This window comes from Chaetodon trifascialis, chromosome 9 (assembly GCF_039877785.1).
Source record: "Chaetodon trifascialis isolate fChaTrf1 chromosome 9, fChaTrf1.hap1, whole genome shotgun sequence".
Taxonomy (NCBI): domain Eukaryota; kingdom Metazoa; phylum Chordata; class Actinopteri; order Chaetodontiformes; family Chaetodontidae; genus Chaetodon; species Chaetodon trifascialis.
Genome location: NC_092064.1, coordinates 26,607,612 through 26,629,395, shown reverse-complemented (window position 1 = coordinate 26,629,395; position 21,784 = coordinate 26,607,612). Strand labels below are relative to the sequence as shown.

At 49.1% G+C, this 21,784-nt stretch overlaps 1 protein-coding gene across 1 annotated transcript; it reads left to right on the top strand.

Moving 5' to 3' along the window:
- Window positions 1-3: 3 nt before the first annotated feature.
- Window positions 4-4,161, top strand: LOC139336463 (uncharacterized). Its single transcript, XM_070970596.1, has 10 exons — window positions 4-94; window positions 184-280; window positions 848-1,115; window positions 1,207-1,271; window positions 1,543-1,681; window positions 2,756-2,874; window positions 2,950-3,130; window positions 3,389-3,472; window positions 3,557-3,652; window positions 3,728-4,161. Exons 1-10 carry the CDS (start codon window positions 4-6, stop codon window positions 4,046-4,048), a joined length of 1,461 nt encoding a protein of 486 aa, XP_070826697.1. The 3' UTR covers window positions 4,049-4,161.
- The last annotated feature ends 17,623 nt before the right edge of the window (window positions 4,162-21,784 follow it).

Here is a 21,784-nt window from a genome sequence, read left to right as displayed (position 1 = left end):
AGAATGTGGGAAAAGGAAAAAGCCACTACCCAGATTAAACGAATCTTCCAGTCCAACCAGTTCAGCGAGCTTGTCGTGTTGGAGAGCTCGTCAGGTTCTGAGCAGGTGTGTGTTGTCCGACTAATTGCTCTCAGTTTCACCAGCATGTCTGCGTCTGTGTTGCTCCAATGCCTCGGTTAACAGTCACCTGCCCCAGCTGTCCAGGGCAGGGAGAGAGGACGGAGGAGGTGAGGGAGGATGGAGAGGGAGAAGCTGCCGGGGGCGGGCGGGAGCTGCTCAGGTAGGTAGACCTGTGTGTCACTCAACAGCTGGCCTTTCATTTGAATCAGCGTTGGAGAGACGAGTCTCCGTTTGTCTGCTGCTGTAGGAGGAGAAATCTGTGAAATGATGGTTCTCCTGCATTTCTCTGCTCAGACTGTTGACAGCAAATGCTTTTCTGCTCCATTAGGCGTATGTCTGTCAACGTGTCACTCCTCTGGGTTCACATCTAACTGCTTACCATTACACATGTGCTAAAACACCTGAAGGGACTATAAATTATACAGCTCAGTGCTGGTTTAGGGATTAACCTCTTTGACTCGGATGGACAGCAACAGCTGGTCCATCATTGTAAATGGATGCTGTGTGGCAAAGCGTTGTTCAGACCATTAAAACTTTAAACTCCAGAAAAAAGAAATCTGAAAGTTTGTGTCGCTATAAAGTCATTAGATATATTATAAGATTTCAGTCAATTAAAATTGGTCACAAAATGGATTTGCATGACGATTTTCACATGTTTTCCTTCCATTTTAATTTCAAGTTTAAAGTCAACCTGTTCTCTCTCTGTCCATCTGTCTCTGTTACTCAGCTTGAGCCAGACATCAGCTGTCCCTCAGCCACAGCAGTCATCTTGGTCACAGACTCTGAGGACACTTCGACCCTGGAGAGGCTGCCACAGATTCGCTCTGCCCGGTGCGGTGTGGTCGGTCTGCCAGGCCCAGGCGGAGGAGCCCCTGCACCCCTCTCTGTTACTGGTGGATGTGTGCTGGAGGCTCCTGCTGGTGTGCTTGCTGTGGATGCTTCTGGGAGGTTGTGTCCATGCCCTGAAGCGCTGCCTCCAGCCAGGACAGGAGCAGGTGAGCGCAGCCGCGTGAGCTGAATCTCACTCGGCCGTGTTGGCGTGTTTAATGGTGTTATGTTTATTCAGTGACTTCGCTTCAATTCAAGGGGGAGCCTCCACCGAGGATACAGCAGGAGGTTGTGACTGAAAGCAGGAGGAACCAGTGCTCGTGGTGAGACTTGATTTTACAGTCACTCCTTCATTAGTTGACATCAAACTTTAGCATTTTTTGACAGCAGACAGACATAGATATTCATCAAACACCCTATAGGCCAGATTTAGTGCTGTGTTCACTGCATGTGTCGGACATTTCCTCACCCCAAGTGAGCCAGAAGTTGCTCAGCAGCTTCTACGGATGTCAATTTTGACAAATTGCTAACGAAATCATAAACTTTTCAAACACATCTGGACGCACACTCACTGTGGTGTCCTTTCTTCTCCAGCACGTCCCAGCCGAGGAGCCCGGGCCACGGCGGTTCTCTGGCCCTCGCCCTGGCCGACGGCCTGCTGCTGTGTGTGCTTCAGGAGCCCCTCTCGGACCCCTGCGTGCCCCACATAAAGCCTCTCCTCTCCAGGCTGGAGGTGAGAGGGAGGAAACCGCCTTCAGGAAGCAAAATACCCCCTGTCCCTGCCACACACAGCAGCCTGCAGCAATGCCTGTCGTCTCCTGTGTTTTCAGTCACTCTCTGCATGTAGATCAGTGCCGTCTTTGTCGGTGTATTACAGAGATCAGACCTCGCGCTCAGGCACACACAGACAGTCTAGCCCCGGGGCAACACACACCATCACTGAGCTGTTGTTGTCTGCGCTCTGAATTAACCATATTGGCAGTGCAGAGAAACTTGACCGCTTTGTCTCCTCATGTGTTTCCTGTCAGTGCTGCAGCACACACTCTGAATGACGCCAGTGTCAGCAGGTCAGCCAGCCTGTTTGTCTTTTGGTGCGACGCTTTTAATTCAGGTTATTATATCTTTTATGAAGTATTGAATGGGTTGCAAAGATGCAGAATTTCCTCCACTTTCTTTTTTGAATTCCAGCTCCGCCGAGGAGGTCAGACTTTCTCCCTGTACAACACAGAAGTTCATGACGAAATACGTCGAGGACGAATAACTGAAATCAGCTGCGACTGGCTGTGAGGTTAATGCTTAGAAATGTGCTGACGTGCCGGGTCAAGACTACGGCCTTTTCTTCCAGCACAAGCCTCAGGCTAAACTTTTTGCCATGAGCTTTATAGCATCAAAAGGCTGCTAGGAATGCCATAATTTTATGTCCTGTCTAAATCATATTCCCCCTTCCAATGCTGCAAGCCCATTTATTGTGTAACTGTCCCATGCTGGGCTTTATCATTTATAAAAAAAATAGATTTTATGTGTTTTGGCATTTTTAAACAGTATGGAAATGCATCTTTGGACAGTTGCATGTGTGAAACAGATGTGTCAGTGCAAAATGGATATAAAATGCAACACTATCTTCATCTCTTTAGGTTTTTATATGATGCTCAAGTAAATTAACACATGGCTTTCAGTGGATGTATTTACCCCGAGTGCTGCACAGCCACATGCTGCATACATTTAATAGAGGTAGTCTGAAGTAGCTTTAGCAAACAATCCCACAAAACTAAAGCCGACCCTCTGAATCCTCTCTTTGTCACTGTAGTCAGTGTCTCACGCGCTTGAGAAGGCTGATCCTGGGTCAGAGGCGACACTGGAGGAGGAGGACGGAGACTCGGTCCTGACAGACAAAGTGAAGCTCATCCGCGACTACCTGCAGCAGAGGTGAGGTCCAGCATCAGTGTGCACGCCTGGAAACTGGGTTCAGTTGGATTAACATCACATGCGCCTCTCTGACAGGATGGGAGCACTGCGTAGACTCATCCAGGTGCAGGGGGATTTTGAAGCCAGCGTGAAAGGCATGCTGGAGGGCCTAGACGACCTCTGGGCTCAGCTGGAGGAGCTGCACACTGGGGTCACGCTCACCAAAGAGGGGAGCCGGGGCCACGGGGACCTGGCCTCTGCCCAGACTGACGCAGAGGTAAGCAGGTGTGAAGGTCTGCAGTCCTGTGGTTGTGGTGGTATCATGTTGGATTAGTTTTATCCTAATGACTTTTACAGCTTTTTACTTAAAGCTGGGAATATATTTCCTTTTCGTTTTTGTCCGGTTTGGTCTACAATGACAGCAGTTGTCTTGTTAGGTTTAGTTTCTTTGAAGAACCGTGAATCCTGGTGATTGCAAGAGCTTTTGTCTTTGCTCTTGAGTGCTGTTTGTGATGCTCTCATCTGTTTGGCAAAGACACTGTTCGCAGTCTTGGGTCGCCACAGGAACAAGCTTCAGCGCTGCCAGGCTCATCTGAAGGACAGCACTCTGCTGCTGCAGGTAAAGCTCTCCTCCTGCAGTGAACACGCTGTCTGACATTTACTGCTGTCTTCACTCAGAAATCCCCTCTGCCTTGTTCCACAGGAGTTAACCTGGAGTCACACTCATGTGAGCAACAGTGTGAGCAGCAGCAGCGAGTCCATCTGGCCGGAGCTGCTGCTTCAGTCCAACATCGAGCGGGTACACGAAGCTTCGCCTGGTAGACAAACAGCAGCATGTTGTTTATGGGAACTAAAGACCTCTCTCTCTTTACAGTTTGACAAGGTGCAGGAGAGTTTCCTCTCGCTGGAGCAACAGACCTCTACGTTTCAGGCCCACCTGGAGGGACTCGGAAAGGGGAATCAGGAAGCACTTGCAGGGCCCCTCGGTCATGCCGGCGGGGCCCTTTCAGGCTCAGTCTCACAGCTTCACAATGGACAGACAAGTGATGTGTCACTGGGGCGCCTGAACTCCACCTCTGCGGCCACATCTGCCTCCTCAGCTGATAAAGACGCTCCTCTCTCACTGTGTGAGAGGTCGGCTCTGCACTTCTCCTCCACTTTCGGACGCCTACGTAAATCTGGAAGGAGGAAGTGACTTTTTTCAACTGCACTTGGAACATGCGCCAGAGGTTTTGTAACTACAAAGGCGCTAATTAATGAGGGCGGACGTGTTCAAATGTTGATCATTTGCTGGTTGCTTAAAAATGCGTTATTTATTACTTTCTGTGATCACTTAAGCTGTTGTGATGGTTCATTTCAAAGACTCTGTGGTAGGTTTGAAAGCATGAAAGAGCAGCTTGTAATATTTCAACCACAAGGGGGCACACTTTCACCAGTTATTCAAGGCACACGCAGCCATCTCAACATAATATATTACTCTGTCAAAACATTTATATGCTGCTCAGTCATCTCACATCTCTGTCTGCAATGACGGACTGCGGGCCTGACCTCTTCCTCTCAATCAGCTTTAAAGGAGGAAAGACTTTTCAAACACATGGCCCATAAATGTGTTTCTTTAACATCAGAGCAGTCAGCCTCAGCCTGCATCTGAAGAATCTCATAATGTGCCTGATGAGTGAGACTGTCTATATTTCCTAGAGTAGCTTAATCATCATATTTGTGCTTATGTGCTGCCTATTTTCAAGCCTTTTCCAGTGTCTGTTACAAGTCTTTTAACCAATGTTGTTAAAGTGAGAAATGTTTTTACCCTCATATCTGATTTGAAGAAGCAGTCATGTTCTGATGTGCAGGAGGAAAATGTTGCAGGTTAACAAATCCCATCTATCAGACTGAGTGACCGCACTGACTTCAGTCCTTCAAAGCTGGGATTTCAGTTGGGGGGGAGGAAGGTAGAAGGGGGCAGCGGAGGTCAACACTGGAGGCGTTTTTGTTATTACTAAAAACTGAGCAGCCCTCTGAAAGACATGAATGCCTTTGATCCAAATTCAGTTACCCCACAGCTTCGACGCTGATGGCAGAGAAGTCGACGTCGCCTCCTCCAGCAGAGTCTGACTTTTCTGGCTGGAGCAAACGGGACTTCTGACGAGAATCGATTCATTCTGTCGTTAAGTGCTAGAAGGAGGGAGTCTGTACAGTGCGCATGACGTGGACGTCATTTGACCGTGGACTTGCCTGCCATCTGTCCGATTCCCTCACACTGGAGCAGGGGCTGGGAGAGGCCGACCCCTGGGGGATCTGGGATGAAAGGAATGTAAGCTGAACGCTGCAGGAGCCGAGCTGTCACAACACCGAAGACACAAACACACCATGTCTGGATGGAAAGGCGGATGTTAATACTGTCGTGTATGTGGTTATTTGACAAGAGCTTTGAATAAAAAGAAGAAGTTATGACATGTGACATGAATATGTAACATTTTCCACGAACCAGTCCTGAATACACTGAACAAAGCGGTCTTGGATGCTAACTTCTAATAACAATGACCACATTTGCTCCAACAGGTCCAACAGTCAAAAGACGGCAACAGAAGGTTTTACACTGATTTATTTAGTGCATTAATAAATGAGAAGAAGGGGGAGTTTATTCTATCAAATGTGAAAGTAAAATGCAGAGAAGTCCTCCTTTATGGGCTGGTGCAGAGCATGCTGGTCCTGTCCAGATGAACTCACACTGGGGCAGCAGAGGGTACCGGCTATCTGAAAATGTAAGAGTGAGCTAATGCAATTACCACAGGCTTTGTTTAGTTACACTAAAAAGTTGATGACTAGCTTCCTCAAGGGCCGCTCCAGTCCTGGAGGAGAGGCTATTTCAAAGCTAGCTCAAGTTTGTGTTGTTTCAGAAAATATGGTTCATGGCAGAGGTCAATCCCGCGTCTTATCCTGACAATTACTCAAGATCGGGTTTCACCGGCGTCCACAGAGCACCCATTTGTGCTGATCCCTCCTCTGATGGCACCGCAAGACACCATACAGCAGTGTGGACGGCGGCCATTGAGATTTAAAATCTGTTTTCCTGAGAGACCGGTAAACAGAAACAGCTACAGAGAAAACTGCACAATGCCAGTGCAGAGTTTAATTCAACAAAATGATGAGTAGGAAGCTAGACTTTAACAATGATGAATGATCTTTTACTCAGCTGTGCGTGTGTGTGTGTGTGTGTGGATGCTGGGGGTCCCGCTAACCTTTTATCTTAATGGCAGTGACATTTCCCAGGTTGACAAATGGCAACATCCCGATCAAGAAGGCTGTGTCTTCATGTTCTCTTATCATACAGCAGTTAAAGGTAAAGCAGGTGATCGAAAGTCAAACTTCTTGTAAAGGGATGAGATGACTCTTGTGAGATATTTCTGAATTTGTTTTATGGATTACTGCATGGATGCGGCAGTTTTTAGGACTCAGTAATGGATAAAAATGACTTGTCGTGCTCCAGATACAGAAGCAAAATGTTTTCCCAGCATATACATGTACAAGTTTACCACATTTAGGTTTTTTCTGCATTTTGAGACATAACTTTCCGTTGTTTAGCACATTTCTGCCAAACCTAACCAAACATTTCTGCTGGCGAGTGTTCGCTCTGCATTTCAGAGTAAATATATCCATCCATCCATCCATTATCTTCCGCTTATCCGGGGCCGGGTTGCGGGGGGAGCAGTCTGAGCAGGGACGCCCAGACTTCCCTCTCCCCGGACACTTCCTCCAACTCTTCCGGGGGGATCCCGAGGCGTTCCCAGGCCAGCCGAGTGACGTAGTCACCCCAGCGTGTCCTGGGTCTTCCCCGGGGCCTCCTCCCGGTGGGACATGCCTGGAACACCTCCCTAGGGAGGCGTCCAGGGGGCATCCGATAGAGATGCCCGAGCCACCTCAGCTGACTCCTCTCGATGCGGAGGAGCAGCGACTCTACTCTGAGCTCCTCCCGGGTGACAGAGCTCCTCACCCTATCTCTAAGGGAGCGCTCCGCCACCCTGCGGAGGAAACTCATTTCAGCCGCTTGTATCCGGGACCTCGTTCTTTCGGTCATGACCCAAAGTTCATGACCATAGGTGAGGGTAGGAACGTAGATTGACCGGTAAATCGAGAGCTTCGCCTTTCGGCTCAGCTCCTTCTTTACCACGACAGACCGATACAGCGACCGCATTACTGCAGCCGCTGCACCGATCCGCCTGTCAATCTCACGTTCCATCCTTCCCTCACTCGTGAACAGGATCCCAAGATACTTAAACTCCTCCACTTGAGGCAGGAACTCTCCTCCAACCTGAAGGGAGCAAGCCACCTTTTTCCGGTCGAGAACCATGGCCTCGGACTTGGAGGTGCTAACTCTCATCCCAGCTGCTTCACACTCGGCTGCGAACCGCCCCAGCGCATGCTGAAGGTCCTGGCTCGAGGAAGCCAACAAGACAACATCATCCGCGAAAAGCAGAGACGAAATCTGCCGGCCCCCGAACCGAACCCCCTCCGGCCCCTGGCTGCGCCTAGAAATCCTGTCCATAAAAATGATGAACAGAACCGGTGACATAGGGCAGCCCTGCCGGAGTCCAACATGCACTGGGAACAGGTCCGACTTACTGCCGGCAATGCGGACCAAGCTCCTGCTCCGGTTGTACAGGGACTGTACAGCCCTCAACAGAGGGCCTCCAACCCCATACTCCTGGAGCACCTCCCACAGAATGACGCGAGGGACACGGTCGAATGCCTTCTCCAAGTCCACGAAGCACATGTGGACTGTTTGGGCAAACTCCCATGAACCCTCAAGCACCCTGCGGAGGGTATAGAGCTGGTCCAGTGTTCCACGGCCAGGACGAAAACCGCATTGTTCCTCTTGAATCCGGGGTTCGACTATCGGCCGGATTCTCCTCTCCAGTACCCTGGAATAGACTTTACCAGGGAGGCTGAGGAGTGTGATCCCCCGATAGTTGGAACACACCCTCCGGTCCCCCTTTTTAAAAAGAGGGACCACCACCCCAGTCTGCCAGTCCAGAGGCACTGTCCCCGTCTGCCACGCGATGCTGCAGAGGCGTGTCAACCAAGACAGTCCTACAACATCCAGAGACTTGAGGTACTCAGGGCGGATCTCATCCACCCCCGGCGCTTTGCCACCGAGGAGCTTGCGAACTGCCTCAGTGACTTCAGCCCCGGTGATGAATGAATCGACCTCCAAGTCCCCAGTCTCTGCTTCCTCTACGGAAGACATGACAGAGGGATTGAGGAGATCCTCGAAGTATTCCTTCCACCGCCCGACAATATCCCCAGTCGAGGTCAACAGCTCCCCACCTCCACTGTAAACAGTGTTGACAGAAAGCTGCTTCCCCCTCCTGAGGCGCCGAACGGTTTGCCAGAATTTCCTCGAGGCCAACCGGTAGTCCTCCTCCATGGCCTCCCCGAACTCCTCCCAGACCCGAGTTTTTGCTTCTACAACCGCCCGAGCTGCCGCACGCTTGGTCTGCCGGTACCCATCAGCTGCCTCAGGAGTCCTATGAGCCAACCAGGCCCGATAGGACTCCTTCTTCAGCTTGACGGCATCCCTTACTTCCGGTGTCCACCACCGGGTTCGGGGGTTGCCGCCACGACAGGCACCGCCGACTTTACGGCCACAGCTATGGACGGCTGCATCAACAATGGAAGTGGAGAACATGGTCCATTCGGACTCAATGTCTCCAACCTCCCTCGGGATCTGGTTGAAGCTCTCCCGGAGGTGGGAGTTGAAAACTTCCCTGACAGCGGGTTCCGCCAGACGTTCCCAACAGACCCTCACGGTACGTTTGGGTCTGCCAAGTCTGTCCCGCTTCTTCCCCTGCCAGCGAATCCAACTCACCACCAGGTGGTGATCAGTTGACAGCTCAGCCCCTCTCTTTACCCGAGTGTCCAAGACATACCGCCGAAGGTCAGATGATACGACTACAAAGTCGATCATTGACCTCCGGCCTAGGGTGTCCTGGTGCCACGTGCACTGATGGACACCCTTATGCTCGAACATGGTGTTCGTTATGGACAAACTGTGACTAGCACAGAAATCCAATAACAGAACACCACTCGGGTTCAGATCGGGGAGGCCGTTCCTCCCAATCACTCCCCTCCAGGTGTCACTGTCGCTGCCCACGTGAGCATTGAAGTCTCCCAGCAGAACAATGGAGTCCCCGGTTGGAGCACTTTCCAGTACCCCTCCCAGGGACTCCAAGAAGGCCGGGTACTCTACGCTACTGTTCGGCCCGTAGGCCGAAACAATAGTGAGAGACCTATCCCCAACCCGAAGGCGCAGGGAAGCGACCCTCTCGCTCAGCGGGGAGAACTCCAACACATGGCGGCTGAGCTGGGGGGCTATAAGCAAGCCCACACCAGCTCGCCGCCTCTCACCGCGGGCAACTCCAGAGTAGAAGAGAGTCCAGCCTCTCTCAAGGAGTTGGGTTCCCGAGCCCAGACTGTGCGTGGAGGTGAGCCCGACTATCTCTAGCCGGTACCGCTCAACCTCCCGCACTAGCTCAGGCTCTTTCCCCCACAGTGAGGTGACATTCCATGTCCCCATAGCCAGAGTCGTTGTCCAGGATTTGGGTCGTCGGGGCCCCCGCCCACGACTGCTACCCATTCCACATAGCACCGGCCCCTTCTGATCCTTCCTGCGGGTGGTGGGCCTACGGGAAGGCGGGCCCACGTCGCTCCTTCGGGCTGTGCCCGGCCGGGTCCCGTGGGCAAAGACCCGGCCACCAGGCGCTCGCCTGCGAGCCCCAACCCCAGGCCTGGCTCCAGGGCGGGGCCCCGGTGACGCCAATCCGGGCGACGTACGCTTCCTTGCTTTAATTTCTTTCATAAGGGGCTTCTTGAACTGCTCTTAGTCTGACCCGTCACCTAGAACCTGTTTGCCTTGGGAGACCCTACCAGGGGCATTAAGCCCCGGACAACATAGCCTCTAGGATCATTCGGGTACTCAAACTCCTCCACCACGATAAGGTGGCAGTTCAAGGAGGAGGAGTAAATATATACATAAAACTATTGAATGGCTGAGGGCCATTTTGATCACGGTCAAGAGCGTCGCTGTGCTGGCCTCTAAGTGGAGTCCATGAATCTGTTAAAAGAGCCAAGCTCTCCTGGTGAATCACAAACCACATGCATGGCTTCTATTTAAGGGCTGCGCACAGATAACGGAGGGCCATGCCGCTTTTAACCTGAGGCTGTTGGAGAGGGAACGGACAGCTGCACATCGAGACAAAACTTCAAAAACACCAGCCACAGATGTACACAATTAGCAACATGGTAGACATTTGGGGAGCAAAGGTCCATAAACTCACAACTTATTATGGCTGATCTAACATGGCTGGAGGGGAGCCGAAACTCAGCAGCATTAATGGGTTTGGCTTGAAACATTCCAGCGTCCACAGTTTAATGTCAACAAAGGCTCAACTCTTCCTCAAACCTTTAATTTCTATTCTGATGCTAAATCTTATTCCAGCGTCTGTGTGTGCAGCGTGTGGGTACTGTACATGTATGTGTGTGCGTTGCTGAACGCACCACAAATAGTCTCAACGTGTTTCCAATCATTAGGAAATTCTAAGCTTCCTGTTTGTGTAAATATTTTCTTATTTTGTTTTCCAAGAGAGGGGTAGAATAATCAGAGCTGACCCCTCTGCCCTCCTGTTTCCTACCGATCACGTGGTCGCTGCTCGCCCTGCGTCGACCAGCGGTGGCAGCCTGTCGCGGCCCGTCGCCGGCTGGCGGGAGAGGTTAGCCAGGAATGGATGGATTCTCCAAAGGTCATGAGCAACAGCCATTGATACCAATGGGAAACAGCTGTGGTGCCAGTTTGTACTCAGCAGAGGTTTAAAATCCATGCAAAGACAGAAATGCATTGTTTCAAAGGTAGTTTTCAGCGCTCATATCTCCGGAGTAACATGATTGATAAGGTATAAAATGAAATAAAGGAGTCATGCTACATTAGAAAGATTAATTTCTCCCTAAGTCATTCGTGAAATTAACATCTCACAGACTTGAGGAGCATGATAAATCTTTCAGCGCAGCATTTTTGTTATCTTTTCTGAGTGACACCCTTAAAATCTCAAACGGCATCATCACCTGTCCTTCCTCTGCCGTTCACACCACGTGTTTCATCTGTGGCTCCAACTCAGTTTGTGATCATAACACGCATTCATCCGTGCTGTGAAGTTACTCTGAAAGATAATATTGGTTTAATACAGCTGGGGCTAATTTACTCACATGAAGAAACTGACCATTTATAGCAAATGATTGTACAGTTAAATGTGCTCTAAGCTCCAGCTCCACCATGATCCTCAACCAGCTCCTTAAACACCGTCTTCATGGCTTCCTCTCGTTCTCTCCTCTCACCTCTCAAAGTTTGCCCTCCGCATGAGGCACCGATGTGTGAAGCAGCTCTGAGGAAAGGCTAAACAAACAGGCTGGCCCAGGCACAAAGAGTCCGCCACTCAGAGACATGTGGCAGCAAAACCCTCTCAATCCACGTCCCCACCCGCCCCCACCCCCCCAGCCACAACTCTGAAGCCCTCTCACTCCTGCTGGAGCCACACAAACCGTTCCTCATACCCTGAGCCCGGAGCCAAGAGGAGGAAAGATGGAGGAGGAGGGGGAGCGAATTCTGATTCCTATTCAGCGAATGTCACCACCTCACAAAGGGGACCGCATGACACTGCCACTAAATCAGAGTTAATGGACTCCTTTCTCAGTCCTGCGAACATGACAGGGGGCGTGTGTGAGAGTAAGGGGGTGTGTGAGAAGAACAGGGGCTAGTGAGGGTGCCTGTTTGCCCCATTGAAGGGGCACATGGGCCAATGAGCCCCGTGTGATGTAGTGCGAGCAGACCGGCGAGGGAAGTGTGTTTTCCAGGGGCGTTAACAGCTCGCCTGATGGAGAGCGCTGCGTCTCATTCGACACTTATTTGTTTTGAGCAGTCCATAATTCAGAGGATACGCTGACTTTCTCTAAATTGTTAGTGATTTAAAAAAGGTGAGTGTTAATCACACGGTTTGTTTGACTGCTCCGTCACGACTCTTTCAGCACCACTGATTTGCGTGTAAGAGGCAAAACAACATGACATAAATCACTTGAACAGTACGTACACAAACCATGTTAGTGTGCAGGCAATCCATCAAACGCCTAAAGTGACCGTACGGGGAGCACCATCCGTGGGGCTTGTGGGGCGATTGTTGATTTGCATGTGAACACTTATCTGACAATGAGGAGCCAGACTGGGGGACAGCAATTTTGGAGCCGTTTGTGATCTTCCCCACAGGGCAGAACCTAATAGGAGCAGCCCCTCCCACTCCCAAAGAGGCCGCGGCAGAGGCGGGCGAAGATGGCACCGGTGTCACTTGGCAGCCATTCACAGCCGCCACTCCCCCCCTGCCTCCAGCTGCACGGTGGAGATGCAGAGAGTCGGACCCCAGGTATCGACCTCATTAGCAGATAAAAGCAACCTTTCCCCGTGACCCCTGACCCCAGAGGTTGCCATGGAGCCTTCCAGTCGAGGCAGAGATGGAGCATGCTGGGATTGCTCCCAGCAGGGTAGAGCGACTATGGGCTGCTGTGAGAATTATTAAGACCCCCACCCCCCTCTCTCTCATACACAAATCCATATTCGTCCACTTCACGCTCCTCTGAACTCACTTCTTGAAGCCGTGCCGCAGCTCATGTGCTGCTCTCCCTCGCTTCCTGCTTTGTTTCTGCTCAGCCGTCTTAATACCAGTCAAACAGTTAAGCTCATTACATCCCTGAGTTCACCTTTGATGTGCAGGGAGGAAAAAGTGTGATAGTTTACATAAGGACAGAACGAAAAAGCTACAACTTCTCTCCACTCAGCGAGGCGGCCGGGTATGGGGTTTGTTTCCCTCGCCGATGCTGTTTGTTCTCATGAGCTTGCGAGAGGCAGAGCCGGCATTTACATGTGAACTGTATGTTTGTTTTGAACATACGGGAGATCGTGCACGCGCCGTCAGAGCCGCCGTGTTGAAGTGTGTCTACCTCCTTTAGCTCCTTTTGTTTCTAAATTAGCATTTAGCCTTTTGTTGTTATTAATCCACTTGATTAATTTGGTGCATCTTTATATCTTTTTCCAAATTATCACTCTCATTGCTTATTGCTATAAAAAGTAGAAGTCCTAATTTTATTGCACACAAATGTGTTGAAACAATAAAACCAACGTTAGTTCATGCTCTTAAAGGTAAAACCTATGGGAGAAAGTTCAGCATGTGTTCATGTATGTACAGTATCTATGTATGCATGTGTGCGTGTGTGTGGTTGTTGGAGAATGGGGGGGGGGGGGTTATATCTTGGTCATGCTGACTGAGTTTTATAAGCTGTGGCTAACCCCACTCCCCACAGCTGACTGAATATTAAATAAACAGAGCCAAGTGGATGAATTCAGAGGAGCGAGCGCTCGGGCCGGAGAAGCACTGCTTCACCAGCGCAGGGCCTCCCCCACGGGGCCCCCACATCAGCCTGTCTTATTCTTGGCAGCTGCAGTGGAGAGAGGCAGCCTATGGGGCGGGCGGGCGGGTGGATGGGGTGTGTTTTGGGGTTGTGCGCAAGGGGGAGTCACCTAAAGTGGAGGAGGGGGTGAATGGAAGAAAAAGTTGAAACGAGTGAGCAAAGCGGGATGTGGGCAGGAGAAAACTGGGGGCTGGTGTTTGTCGCTGCGCAGCTGGGAGATGAAAATCACTACCAGCAGCAGAAGAAAACTGAGCGTTGCATCGTTGCTGGCTAATTTTTCTTGCGGTTTTGAGGAGAGTTGGTGGAAACTGCTCTCCTTCAGGCCAGAGTGTGAAAGTAAGGCAGTGTGTCAGCATCAGTCCGTCTGTCAGCCACGAATAAACCTCCAGCCGGGGTGATCGCAGGCCTTCAGGCTCGCTCCCAAGATCCCTCTCATATCTGATGATTTCCAAGGTGACGTTTCATATTTTGGGACGCGTCCGACACGAGAGCGACCTCCAGCTGATGACTGTTTCAAATGCATTTCATTTTCTACTGAATGTGTTCATGTTTTGACTCCATTGCAACATCCCTCCATGTGAGCTATTTCTATTTTTTGCGAATCAGAAGCAGACATGGCAATAAAACCACAGGTGTTAATTAATAGCTTCAACACTGACTCTATTACAGTCATTCCAAGTGAGGCTGCAGTAAGGACAACATGAGGGCTCATTAAAGTGCTTTCATAATTAATATTATTAAATGCACTTCTGATTTTCCTTCTATGAAAAGTCTGAACAACAAAAGCAATGACGGCTGAGTTACAGTTCGCTGCTTCAGTTAGAGGCTCCTGCACGTACTGCAGCTTACAAGGACAACTGAATGCGACGTTAAGGCTCAATCAAGGTGCTAAAATCCCGACGATCGCCTCAGGTGCAGATTTGCTTTTGCATTACGCATTTTGGCTCGAGCCACAAAAAACGCAAAGATTTGGAGTCATGTGGCGTTCTTCTGTTTATGGTTATAAAACACTAGACCTCTGCCACATGTTAACAGGTTACGGAAAGAAATCTGAATTGGTTCTCCATCAGCTGGTCTCATCCTCTTTATAGGGTCAAGTCAAAGTACACACATGCACACACACACCAACACGCACACACTACACACTGCAACATCTGGAAGCCCCTCCTTGGACCGCTTCCCAAAAATCGCTGTCTTGCATGTGTTTTTAAATATAGTTAAAATAAGAGCCCAGACGACTACCCCTCCACCACCATCGCTACACCCCCCGCGCCTTCCATACACACTCATGCTGTGCTTGGTCCATCCTCTGGGAGCCCAACACCGACCATCCCAGACCACGAGTTCAGCCCTTCCAGACAGATACTAAAAAGCATCTGATATCAAGCTCCTGCTCGATTTATAAAGCGCTCCCTCATGAACGCTTTGGAGTCGCAACGAGCATCTGGACAGGTCATGGAAGCCATTTTCTGGATGGAGCGAATCCTTTGGGCTCCAGCCTCACACACCCTACTTCATAAACACAGCTGTCAGTCTCGTGTCTCCTGTCATTGCCAGCGTTTGTGTTTTATTCTCTCCTCTTTCATTTGATTTGAGCGTTAGGGCTGAGCTCCCTGTCAGCGTCCTCCTCTGCTGTTGGTGGATGTGGGGGAGTTTGGCTTACTTGCTGACTGAACTGATTACGTAGCAAAGAAATGCATAAGGGATGTTTACCCTGTGTTTACTGAGCAATCTTCGCCTGGAACGTGCACCACAGCAGAACACTGGCCATCTCTAATGACTCACACCAACAGCCAGCGAAGCACATAGTGAGAGTTCAGCTAATTGAAGCCAGCGTCTGTGCTTTTTGATGAATTGTTGTCCTCTTCGTATCCCTCCCTAAGCGTCCTCCCACACTGTGCTGTAGACCTCCCACAGAACCCTGCATTGGCATGCACTTGCAGACGCACACACTTACTCAGCGGGGCAGGTAGGGAAACAGCATTTCATCTTGACCCCGGGAAAGCAGAGGCACGAGTGCAGCTCGCTGATTTTCAAAGGGTGAATGAAAAAGGAAACAGAAAGATCGAGAGTGATAGAGACAGAAAGAAAGCGTCTGTGCGTGCGGTGGAGGGAGAAGGAGAACGGAGGAAACGGCGAGAGGCAGAAAGGAGCCACTTGCTGAAAACTCTCTGTGGACTTCAGCTTTCCTCTCCTGCAGCCCCACGCAGGCCGCCGTTCCCCCTCCATCTCCTTGTGTGGTCCGGAGCTCCGAGTCATTCCCAAACAATCGGCATTAATCCAGGGAGCGAGGGGCCTGGAGCACAGCGCTGCCAGAGCACCCTCAGCATGGCCTGCACTGACGCACGTTACACTACACCCACTGTACACACACAGACACACTAATAGACTCCTGCAGCCTTTAATCAGCCTCGGTGGTGTGTTGTATTGTACAATATGATACAGCAGACTTTGCACAGCACACCATCACAGACATCAGCAAATGTGCCAGACGCTATCGGTACACTATTGGTACTTTGGCAGAGCTGTTTTTAAGTCTTTTGGGGCTTATTTCATAGTCAATTTTCAAGTTTTCATCAGTAAACTTCAAGTCAAAATGCAAATCTTTGAAGCAGAGGTGTAAATTACCAATCACACTTCAAAGATTCGCAGTCGCTGACAGCGATTTGGTCACGTTTTTCCAAATCTTCGCGGTGGCGTCGTCGTTCCAGCGCTCTGCACGTGCTGATGTCTTCAGCTCAGTGGTACATTCAGTTTGATGTTTCGGTGCAGAAACAGGCCTGTGCAGGCTTTATTTATAACTTTATTTAATTACAGCTCCGGCAACCGATACAAATAAGATCAGATAAAACTTTATTGATCCCGTTCTGGGGAAATTAAGTTAGTAAAGATGGCAAGAACAAAAAGGAGACACAGAGAAAGAACAAACAGACAATAAAAAAAGGAAACAAAACCAATCGTATGTATGTACATTATATACAAAAAGAGTATAACAATGCTATTGCCTTGAGAAGGATGACTCAGTTTGTCATTGGAAAACATGAATAAGATATGGGTAATAAAATACAGAGTTTTTGTACTACTGCACAGCAGGAAAATATATAACACAGTAAAAAAATGTGTAATATTGCACAAAATATTTACACAGATGTAATGGATTAAAATAATGGTCACATCTAGAGATATTAAACATATTAAACACCATACACTGAATGACTGTTTTCATTTTATTTTCATTGCCTTCATAGTCTTGCATTGATCAGTCAACACCTCGATTCTTCGCAGGTGCACTAAAACTGTTTCCCCTCGTGGATAATCTTTTTCTACTCACACGTTTTTATTTTGGCATTTTGCGTCCCGCCAAAGGTTTTAAGGTTGTGCATTCAGTCTTCATGAAGGGCTCACATTGACCAGAACCTGGACCGCTCCCGTCCCACCCCCTCCCGCACATGCAGGTCCAGGCATGTGGGATTAGCCAGCGTCGTGTGCTGTGGCCTGGAATGTATATTCCTGGCAGCGCTCAGGCTAAATTGCTGTAATCAGCCATTACTCTAATTCAGTCATTTACCTGACTTTACACATTCATCACTTTCATATAATTCTAGGCACACACACATGATGAATTTGAGTGTTTGTGTGCTGCTCTCACTCACCCACCCCCCGATCCCCCCACTGTAACAGTCCAGAAAACATGTCTCACCAGGGGACCAAACCGGACTCCCCCTGCAGCCTCTTACAGCCTAATCACCAGCTCTGACCAGCCATTAGTCAGTCAGGTCAGACACCCTGACACCACGTCCGGTACCCCAGCCCCACCCCGCCTTGCTCCCCAGCATACAGGCCAGAAGGCGGGTGTGCTGCTTGGAGGTTGACTAGATGGAGCTGCGGTGAGGAACCGGGTCACTAGCTCCCTTATGGCCATTACTGTAATTATAGTTGGCATTGTTAATTGTTTTCTGTTGTGCCTAATGAGGTGGGGGGGCTGGTGCAATGCAATTAGGGAGGCCGAAGGAGGCGGTGGGAGGTGAGGGAGTTTTTGGAAAGACACAGGGTGAGCGGGGAAGCCAGGATGGGAGGAGGGAGCAGGCGATGGACTGCAGGATTGAATTGTCAGTCTAGGTTATGATTAGGAGGCGCAGATGCGGCCATGTGAGAAATGAATTTCATGCCTGTTGATTCTGTGATTTCTCCTGGAATGTAGTGGTTTCACTGCAGGGAGAGAGACGCAGCTCCTCAGAGGGAGGACTAACGCGGCTCTCTGTGCTCTGACACAGAGGGATGAAGGGCTGAGGAGGAGGAGGATGTAAACAAGGACTCATCATAAGGAAGACACTGAGCTTTAATCCTCTCCTTGAATGCCTGTCAGAAGTCTTTATTACGGTGTGCACAAACCAAATAAAATATATAGAATTGTTATTATAAGTCATTTTAAAGTTGCTATCCAGGGATTTTAGGGATCAATATTACATATTTAGACGTTTATTCCATTAAACGGCCTTCAGGTTGTAGGTGCAGATCTAACAGTCCAGCTTCGACTCACAGCTTCATCAAACACACAAACCTCATCATCAGCAGCTGTCTGACACACAGTTTAACGTTCGCAGCAACTTTCGTTGTCAACACCTTCCAAGCCACATAAAATATCCCGTTAGCATCTGACCTGGATCATCCTGTGACTTGGCAGGTTAATGTTGGCTAACATTATCACCGTAGAGTTGTTTGGACACAGTCAACGGATAAAACACGAGAAAAATAAACTTACCAACATGCAGGCTGGTGCGCGCTGTGTCCCCGGGATAAATGAATGGAGCAGCATCAGACGTGATAAAAAAGGTTTTCCTTTGGTAAAACATGAAGGCTCACCATTTCTGCTGTTATAACTAAAACCAGAACACGTTTCTGCCATTGGTTTGAAAACAGTGAAACTAAATCGATGTGTAGCTACACCTGATACCCCCGCTCTCATCATAACTCCACCCTGGAAACTGACAGGATTGGTTCACTTATTTTTTATTTTGCTCATGAGTATATAAAAAGCACCATGTAGACATTATAACAAGGTTAAATTAAATGATTTTTGGCTGTTATTGTAAAGCACTTCAATTTGTGCAATAAGAATAATAGTAATAATATATTATATAACACATTGTATGCATCAACAGACTACATTAAAGCACAATTTCCACTGAAGTTAACCGGATACGACCCCTCAGATGAGGCAGTTTTGTTCTCTTAATCACACTTGGGAAGAGAGGCAACGCTACGAGCTTGACCAATCATGTGACAGTTAATCAGTGGACGTCAGATAAATATTCCCTGGTGTTTTTGCAGGGATGCGTCAGTTTGGGATAAAGGGCTGAGTCTGAAGAAAAGGCAGGAAGCACTATGTATCCCTCGCTGTGGGAACAACAGAGCCCTATGTACACTGACTGCTTATGTGAGCACATGTTTTCCATTTCTGTTTGGAGTGTCAGCGAAAAGTGTGACACAAGGGGAGAGCAGGGCGTCTGGAGTGGGTGTATGTGTGGAGATGGGCTGCCAAGCACTGTTTACTCTGGCCAGCACCAGTCGTGGATACCAGCCCATAACCAACTGCCAACCTGCCATCTCACCAGCAGCTTCCCGCCCAGCGTTACTCTCCCACCCTGATTACTCTCCCAGTCCAAGGTTGGACTTACACTCCAGGATTTCTTGGACCAGGAGGCGGAGATGCCGGCCAAGTGGACTCCACGTCATGAGAATGCAACCTTCGAAGTTTAGGTTTATTTTCCCTACAAGTGAGCAATTACTGTTTTCAGCATGTGGAGAACAAACATCAAATTAATCCAAACGAGAGATACAGTTCATCACGGTTCAGTGAACGCAATTAAGACAGTTACAGTTATTCCTGATTGCACTGGATTTCATGTCATGGCACAGTGGTGTTGGAATAAATGATGCTTGTAATTATTTGTCCTGACCAGAGGAACCAGAGTGTGGAGGCTGGAATTAAGGGTGAAGGGTGAAAGCGCTTTGGTTGAAGTTACTGACAGGATTTTCCCTGTTTCAGCCTTTTTTCCTGCAGCTCCTCTCCAACGCACTAAAAACTGAGCCGGCAATGCCCTCCCCAAAACTGTTCTCAAGGTTTGTAACTCAGATAATCAACACCAATCTAAATAAATAAAGTTTTAAAAAGCTTGGCAGATGTAGGTTTCCAAGCTAAGCTAATTTTCTGCTTACCTTGTTCAGACTTCATTGCTAGTGCCAGCAGGTATGGAAATACCCACTTAATTCAAACGTTGTTTGTAAGGTGGGCTTTTGCACTTGAAATGACACACAGGCGATTAAGTCTTTGTCAATAAATGGGTTTTGGTTCGAGTGCCCTGCAGCTCTTTTACAGTTAAGCCGTCTGACTGTCCACTGGAGACACCTTAGCAATGAATTAATAAACTAGCAAGCTAAGTTGCAACCCAACTTAAACACCAAAGGTTGATGGTCTACATGATAACATACTTTTCTTAGAATTTGCATGGAGATTTCTTTCTGGGCACTCTGATCAACTCTCTGCTGATTCCTCTTGGTGCAGCCACTCGGAGGGTGGTGAGAGTCTGAGCAGTGGGTTCCTGAGCGGTGAGGTAGTGCACATGCTGTAATAGGGTGTCACAGTGAGTTGTGCTGTGTCTCTCCATTGGGGACATCGCATCATGGAAAACCGAGCACAGAGCTCAGCCTGTGCGGGGCTGGACATTGCGTAAAGTTTTCAGCAGCCTTGCCGGAAATGAGTCAACATGCTGCCGAAAGCGTCCGTCGCGCCCTGGGCCTTGTCTACACCTCACAGTGTGGGAGAAGGCACAGGTGCAGATCTCACTTCATGTGGTTGCGCACAGAGCCCTGTTTGTACCTCTCCTGCTGGGTTTGTTAATGAAGGAGTCTAATTGGATTTTTTGGGTTGGTGCTGTGGCATTCAGGGGAGGGCGGGGCCGGGCCGCACCCCCTGAGGAGAGGGGAGACGAGGGGGACAAACCTGCCGGCTGGATTACCACTGTGCCCTTTTCTCTCCTGCTCAGTCTTCCCAAGGTAGGGGATTATTGTGAGCAGGAGGCTGGTGAGAGAAAACTCCATGAGTTCAGCGAGGGCAGGTCATGTGAAGCTATGCAAATTCTGCTTTGAGCGCCAATGTTAAGGAGATAATTGAGTGCAGGTCAGCTGTTGCTATTCAAACCACAACATCTATTAACTTGTGCAAAGTTATTCTCAAAGGCACATCTTTGCTCACTGAAAGCGCGCTCATGAATTTTGCAAATTAGATTTTATGACATGAAACTTATGAAACACGTACGAGTGTGAATAAAATCCACTCCAGGTGAAAATTAAGCTTGGCCGGTTCATTTGCTGAGCTGTTTACTGCCATACCCTCTTCCTGCTCAATGAAGTGACTGAACAAAAAAGTGGAGATTGAGCCTCTCAGATATGCCACAACAATGGTAAAGAGTAGAGGGAGGTTCTGCACGTTTTTTCACCAACAAAAGCTGTGAAACAGAGGGAGACGTGGAGTGAGGGTGAATAGGGCCTACAGGTTCGCTGTCCATCTCACTCCTTCCCACCCTCCCTTCCTCCCTCTCCCTCTGCTCGCCTATTGTCCTCTGTACTCGACCTCCCTATCTTCCGGCTGGGGACTGGAGTAGTTCCCGATTGCCACAAACAGGATTAGGAGCACCCATGGCTCCGGTCATTCTCTGTGGATTTGGGAGTGTGACTGCGGCTTGGCTGAGCCATGGTACTTTAATTACCCCACCACCAGGTGGCCTCAGAGCAGCCCGGCGGGTAACAAGCAGGGAGCGAGGGAAAAGCTTCTGTCTTTACATGGGAATAATCCCTGAGCCCCTCTCATCAGGTCAACTTGTACTAAACACTGACAGCCATTTTTAACCCTGACTAGCAGGCTTCAGTGCTGGCTGCACATGAGAGTGTTAAAATGCAAAAATATCAACAACACAAGGGAAATAAGGATTAAAACAACAGACAGTGTGAGGCCTAAGTTATATGCACTGCTTACTGCATCAGTTTCTGAGGCTGTATTAGATTTATTCATGTCAGTGTGGCGTCCAGGCGAGACCTCCCGCACCTGCTTATGACTGACAGACCAACCAACACAGATGTCACAGCCACAGGAGCAAAATTTTCTGCATTTCACTTCATGCATTGTATTTTGTGATACCACAGAGAGACTTTAAAAGCTTTTCTCTTTTATTATTCAGTTGATGCAGAGGTGTAATCTAATTAAAGCGTATTTATCACAATGTTTTGCTTTTCATGCCTGCAAAATACAGCTTCAGGCCAAATGGTTGAAAATACTGTACAAGCTTAAAATGCCAGCATCTGGGCCTGGCTTAATGTCACCGTTTGCTATGCGTGTGTGTGTGTGATGGCAGATACAGTGTGTGTGTTT